General features: G+C 36.5%; 2 protein-coding genes across 3 annotated transcripts; one reads left to right on the top strand and one right to left on the bottom strand.

The window, feature by feature from the left end:
• On the top strand, nt 1,295-3,134 carry LOC104752429 (probable WRKY transcription factor 40). Of its 2 annotated transcripts, none has more exons than XM_019237898.1 (4): nt 1,295-1,542; nt 1,912-2,256; nt 2,349-2,465; nt 2,554-3,134. In XM_019237898.1, the coding sequence occupies exons 1-4, from the start codon at nt 1,453-1,455 to the stop codon at nt 2,914-2,916; spliced, it is 915 nt and encodes a 304-aa protein (XP_019093443.1). In that variant the 5' UTR covers nt 1,295-1,452; the 3' UTR covers nt 2,917-3,134. The 2 variants fall into 2 exon arrangements, with proteins under 2 accessions (XP_019093443.1, XP_010472865.1); XM_010474563.2 differs by having other exon boundaries at nt 1,296-1,542; nt 1,915-2,256.
• Nucleotides 2,975-5,208, bottom strand: LOC104752430 (probable GMP synthase [glutamine-hydrolyzing]). The gene is given in 7 exon segments (XM_010474564.2): nt 2,975-3,083; nt 3,161-3,422; nt 3,521-3,662; nt 3,752-3,835; nt 3,934-3,991; nt 4,399-4,706; nt 4,708-5,208. Coding segments are annotated over 7 exon segments (1,065 nt in total). The 5' UTR covers nt 4,860-5,208; the 3' UTR covers nt 2,975-3,024.

Here is a 5,214-nt window from a genome sequence, read left to right as displayed (position 1 = left end):
GACTTTAAAGAAAATATGAATACGTATGCTGCTGATCCAAAACCAAATAATTAAATTGATTTAGTTAAAAGTAATCGTAGAAACAAATTATCGTCCAATATATAGTGTGATGATTTATATGCTACAACCTTTTCCGAAAATAAAATTTATAAGCTATCACAAACATGGATCAACTTAACTATGATAACAAATGGTATAAAATCTAGCTAGTAAAATGCTTCAGTTTAGTATAAGTGTAATTGTTTGCCAAAAAAAAAAAGAAGTATAAGTGTAATTAAACATAATGTTTTTTAAAATGTGTAATTAAACATAGGATCTCATCAAATAGTATTTCTTTCTCAATATTAGTATTATTGTTTTTGTAATTGGTGTTATTAAAATAAATCCAAATTAACGAGGGAAGAATGGAATTAAGATTTTGACCCAAAAAAAAAAGAATGGAATTAAGATTTGATAAAGTTCGTCACCACAGCATCGTCAATTTGTCTAGTGGTTTTTGAAAAGCCGTGTGGGCTTGACTTTGACCGAAACAAGGAGGCACACGTATACTTAATAATTTGGAAATACTCATCTTATTACTTTAACTGAAGAATCTCTCTCGTTAGAAGAATGAACATTATAAACCACGTTCCGCACACTCTATTATACTAGTATTAGTCTATATTACCTCCTAGTTGTCATTTTCTTTGAAACGTGCACTAATCATTCATTAAACTTTCTAATTAAGCACGCATTTTACTACATTTCATTATTATTATACATCTAACCAATCATTTTATTTTATTCCACATGTCGTTTGTAGTCCTTACTTTATGCATTAAGTTGTCTAAAAAGCGTTAATCTAAGTTTAGGAGATTCATATAATAATAACTAACATATTAAAGCAAACGTGGAAAAGAGTCATATTATTATTATATTTAGTAGACAACCACAACCTGATCACAAACCAAATGTTTTGTTTCATAAAGAAGAATGTCAACCTACTACTATCTAAAATAAAAATCAAGAAAAAGAGTTGCATCACATATGTATATATCGAGTAAACAAAAAAAACAAAGTAATTTGTTAACTATAAGAGATTGGACCAAATACGTGTGTGCATAAGGTGGACCTTAGAGAGACGAGTTTAGAGTCATTGTAATGACTAAAAGTAAAAGGAAAAAAAAATATATGATAAGACCATTAGTTTATTGCATGAAAATGAAAAGCACATGCTCCTCTCCTCTCTCTCTTTCCACCCTGTTTCCTCTCTGAACACTCCATTATATATAGAATCAAAATATCTCATTCTTCCACAATCCCATAAGAGAAAGAAAAAAAAAGAAGAAGAACCCAAGATCGACTCTAACTACTCTCATCTTTCTTCCTCGGCTTACGGAACTCCCTCACATATATATCCACAAGAACCCAGATCGAAGACTCTTCCTACTTCCTATACATAACATATTATACATGGATCAGTACTCATCATCGTCTTTGGTCGATACTTCTTTAGATCTCACTATCGGCGTTACTCGTATGCGAGTTGAAGAAGATCCACCGGTATGCTTCTATCGTATTCTTCTTTTAATCTCCATTTCTTCAAAACAATAGACATCCATGGACATATTTATATATATATACTTTTTTGTTTGGTTTCGAAAATTAATATACCAACTCAAATATCTATAAAAAAATTCACTTGTATATCTACTGATCTACTTAAAGATAGATATTTTCATACACACGTTTGTTTGAGATATAATTGATGTATAAATGCATAATTTTAACAATTTTTTTTTTTGTTCATAATTCATGTGGTGGGCTCTTGAAATGTAATTGAAACGGTATATATCACAAATGATATGAACTTATCATCGTATGTCTAAAATTTGGTTACTAACTTTCATGCAATAATTTTAAAAATGATAGCAGACAAGTGCTTTGGTGGAAGAATTAAACCGAGTGAGTGCTGAGAACAAGAAGCTCTCGGAGATGCTAACTTTGATGTGTGACAACTACAACGTCTTGAGGAAGCAACTCGTGGAATATGAAAACAAGAGCAACATGACGGAGAGAGACCAAACCAGTCCTCCCAAGAAACGCAAATCTCCGACCAGAGATGACGCATTCAGTTCGGCGTTTATCGGTGGAGTGTCGGAAAGTAGCTCAACGGATCAAGATGAGTATCTGTGTAAGAAGCAGAGAGAAGAGACTGTTGTGAAGGAGAAAGTCTCACGGGTCTATTACAAGACCGAAGCTTCTGACACTACTCTTGTAAGCATACATGAAAACTTGGTATCTCTCTATCTTTAGAAACTTTAAACTTAATTATATGGTTTATTGATATTAGAAGTTGTTTTTTATAGGTTGTGAAAGATGGGTATCAATGGAGGAAATATGGACAGAAAGTGACTAGAGACAATCCATCTCCAAGAGCTTACTTCAAGTGTGCTTGTGCTCCAAGCTGTTCAGTCAAAAAGAAGGTACTGATATGAATTATGAATGGGAATATGTAACACAAATTGGTAGACATTGTAATCTGATTCTGATTCTATGTTTGTTTCTCTTCAGGTTCAGAGAAGTGTGGAGGATCAATCAGTGTTGGTTGCGACTTATGAGGGTGAACATAACCATCCAATGCCATCCCAGATAGAATCCAACAATAGCTTAAACCGCTACATCCCTCTTGGTGGTTCTCCTACAGAAGCTGCTGCAGCCAACAGAAGTAGTAGCTTGACCGCGCCGGTGACTACAGTAGATCTGACTGAATCCAAGAAAGTGACAAGCCCAACATCAAGAATCGATTTTCCAGAAGTTCAGAAACTTTTGGTAGAGCAAATGGCTTCTTCCTTGACAAAAGATCCTAACTTTACAGCAGCTTTAGCCGCAGCTGTTACCGGAAGATTGTATCAACAGAATCAAACCAAGAAATAGTTTAGTTTCAAATTCCGTTAGTGTTAATAGATTGAAAAATTTTCAAGAGAAAGAGAGAGAGAGTAGATTATAATCCATTGATACCGAAAATGTAACATGTAATCCTTTTCATACAATCTCCAATACATTCGGCTTAGAAACTCCTCCTAGCTTGACAACAAAAACATCTGTACAAATGCAAACACAGCACGATAGCTAAGCAGTACATTGTTAAACTATGCTCTCCTGGATTTTCTTTAATTACCAGTCTCGTCCTTTGTCATGCAATCATGGTGTCTGAAGCAGCAAGTGAGATGGTCGTTTGTGAGACCAGCTGTTTGCATGAACGAGTAAATAACCGTTGGACTGACACTGCGAAAGCCTCTGCGAACAAGGTCTTTGCTTATCAGTTCGGCTTTGGAAGTCTTCACAGGGACTTGTCGTGGGTACCGGAATTGGCTCTGAGTAGGTTTCTGGTTAACGAAGTTCCAAATGTACTTGTCAAATGATCCAAATTCAACTATTATCTGGATTTGAGAAAAAACAATCACAACAGTAAAGAAAAAAAGGTAATTTTGTTAAGAAACACAGAAACTATGATCAGGCTTATAAAATGATAAAATACCTTGCTAACTTGGTTTGCGTTCTCAAGGATTGACCGTAGCTTTAGCTCTGATAGTAACGCGGTGATAGGAATGTCAGGGGATGTTATCTTTTTATTAGGTAGTTCAGATATCGCAACTGGATCAAAGTCCATGAAAACTTCCCTGTTTATATATAGCAAAAGCATTTTGAGAATCGACCTCATAAGTAGTCTGAAGATATAACACCACAATAGCTTTGGTTTCTCTGTTACCTGAATAATTGTCTTTTGGAAAGTATGTCTTTCCAAGATAGTTCAGCAAGAGCACCAGACAGGCTTAATAACTCGAAAAGTTTCCTGCAAACAATTTCAACAAAAAAAGAGAGTGTATAATCACAAAGAGCATCTCCGAAATCAGTAAAACTATGTCAGTACAGAGAGAAACCATCACGTACTTGTCATCATGGACAGGAACTCCCCATTCTTCATCATGGAAAGCAATGTAACATTGGTCTTTTACAAGAAACAAAGAAAAAGTTTTATCTGTCAGTCATAGCAGAGGAAAAGAGTCGAGCCAAGACAAAGTTAAAAGCTTAAAGACTTGGCCTATCCCATCAGCTTAGAGAATGACAAACAAACTGATCTCTACAAATTCCTGTTTCTGTGGTCGTTGTTCAATAGAGATATGATCTGCCTAACCCCAAAGCATACTCAAAGATTTGGGCTCTACGTTCAATAACTAACTCCCAAAGAAAGAGACTACAAATCTTTTAAACTCTACTTAAAACTCAGAATCGAGACTGACTCTTCAATTGCTTAACCGGTAAAGCCAAGCATCAATTGTTAACTGATACGCGGAGAATCGTATTCCAGAAAGATATTGAATTGATGAATCAGGAGAGATTGAAAAGGATGGTTACCAGATTTGGGAGTGATCCAAGCGCATCTTTTACGGCCGTCAGAGAAGCAATCACCACAAGGCTTCTCATCTCTCTCCTCAGTAAGATTCCTTGTCAGTGAAGAAGAGACAGACCCATTTCGGCGGCGCAAAGCCCTCTTCCCGCTAGAAGTAGACGCCATACTCAACGGCGACGACTCGCAAGAAGACGACGCGTCAGAAGAATACGAAGCGGACATCGAGATACCATTCCGTCTGAGAATTGAAGGGCTTAGTAGAGGCGAGCATTGAGGCATCTTCTTCGTCGGACTTGGAGACGACGCTGTAAAGTTTGGGTTTTTTTTTAGTTTTGTCAGCCACTTGCTTCTTCACCGGCTTAGACAACGGTTTCTGCTGCAGCTTGTTACCGGCGGGACCAAGAACTGATCGGAATTCTCCTCGGTCGGATGAATCCACAGAACGAACTCGCGGTGGAGCTGACATTGACCTAAAAGTCTCCGATTGCCCTTTTTCAACCACTAGAATGGTATGCACTGGATCACAAAACCCAAAAGAAGTGTGTGCAATTCCCTAAATAAAATCTGAAACCAGTTCCAAGAGATTACTACACCAATTTCGATAAAAACTAGAAATAAAGGAGGAGCTGCTTGCATTTAAACAAAACTAACTTAAATGAAGTCTTCACCTAAAAAAGTTTTCCCCAATTCTTCTAGCGAAATCAAGACAGAGCCCCAAGTTTGTTTTTATCACTACTAGGAAGGATCACGGGAATGAGTCAGGCTTTACTACAACATTCATAAGAAAGTGAAAGGGAGACAAACAAACAAAAGATAGTGAT

Source organism: Camelina sativa, chromosome 16 (assembly GCF_000633955.1).
Source record: "Camelina sativa cultivar DH55 chromosome 16, Cs, whole genome shotgun sequence".
Taxonomy (NCBI): domain Eukaryota; kingdom Viridiplantae; phylum Streptophyta; class Magnoliopsida; order Brassicales; family Brassicaceae; genus Camelina; species Camelina sativa.
This window is presented reverse-complemented; position numbering and strand designations above follow the sequence as displayed.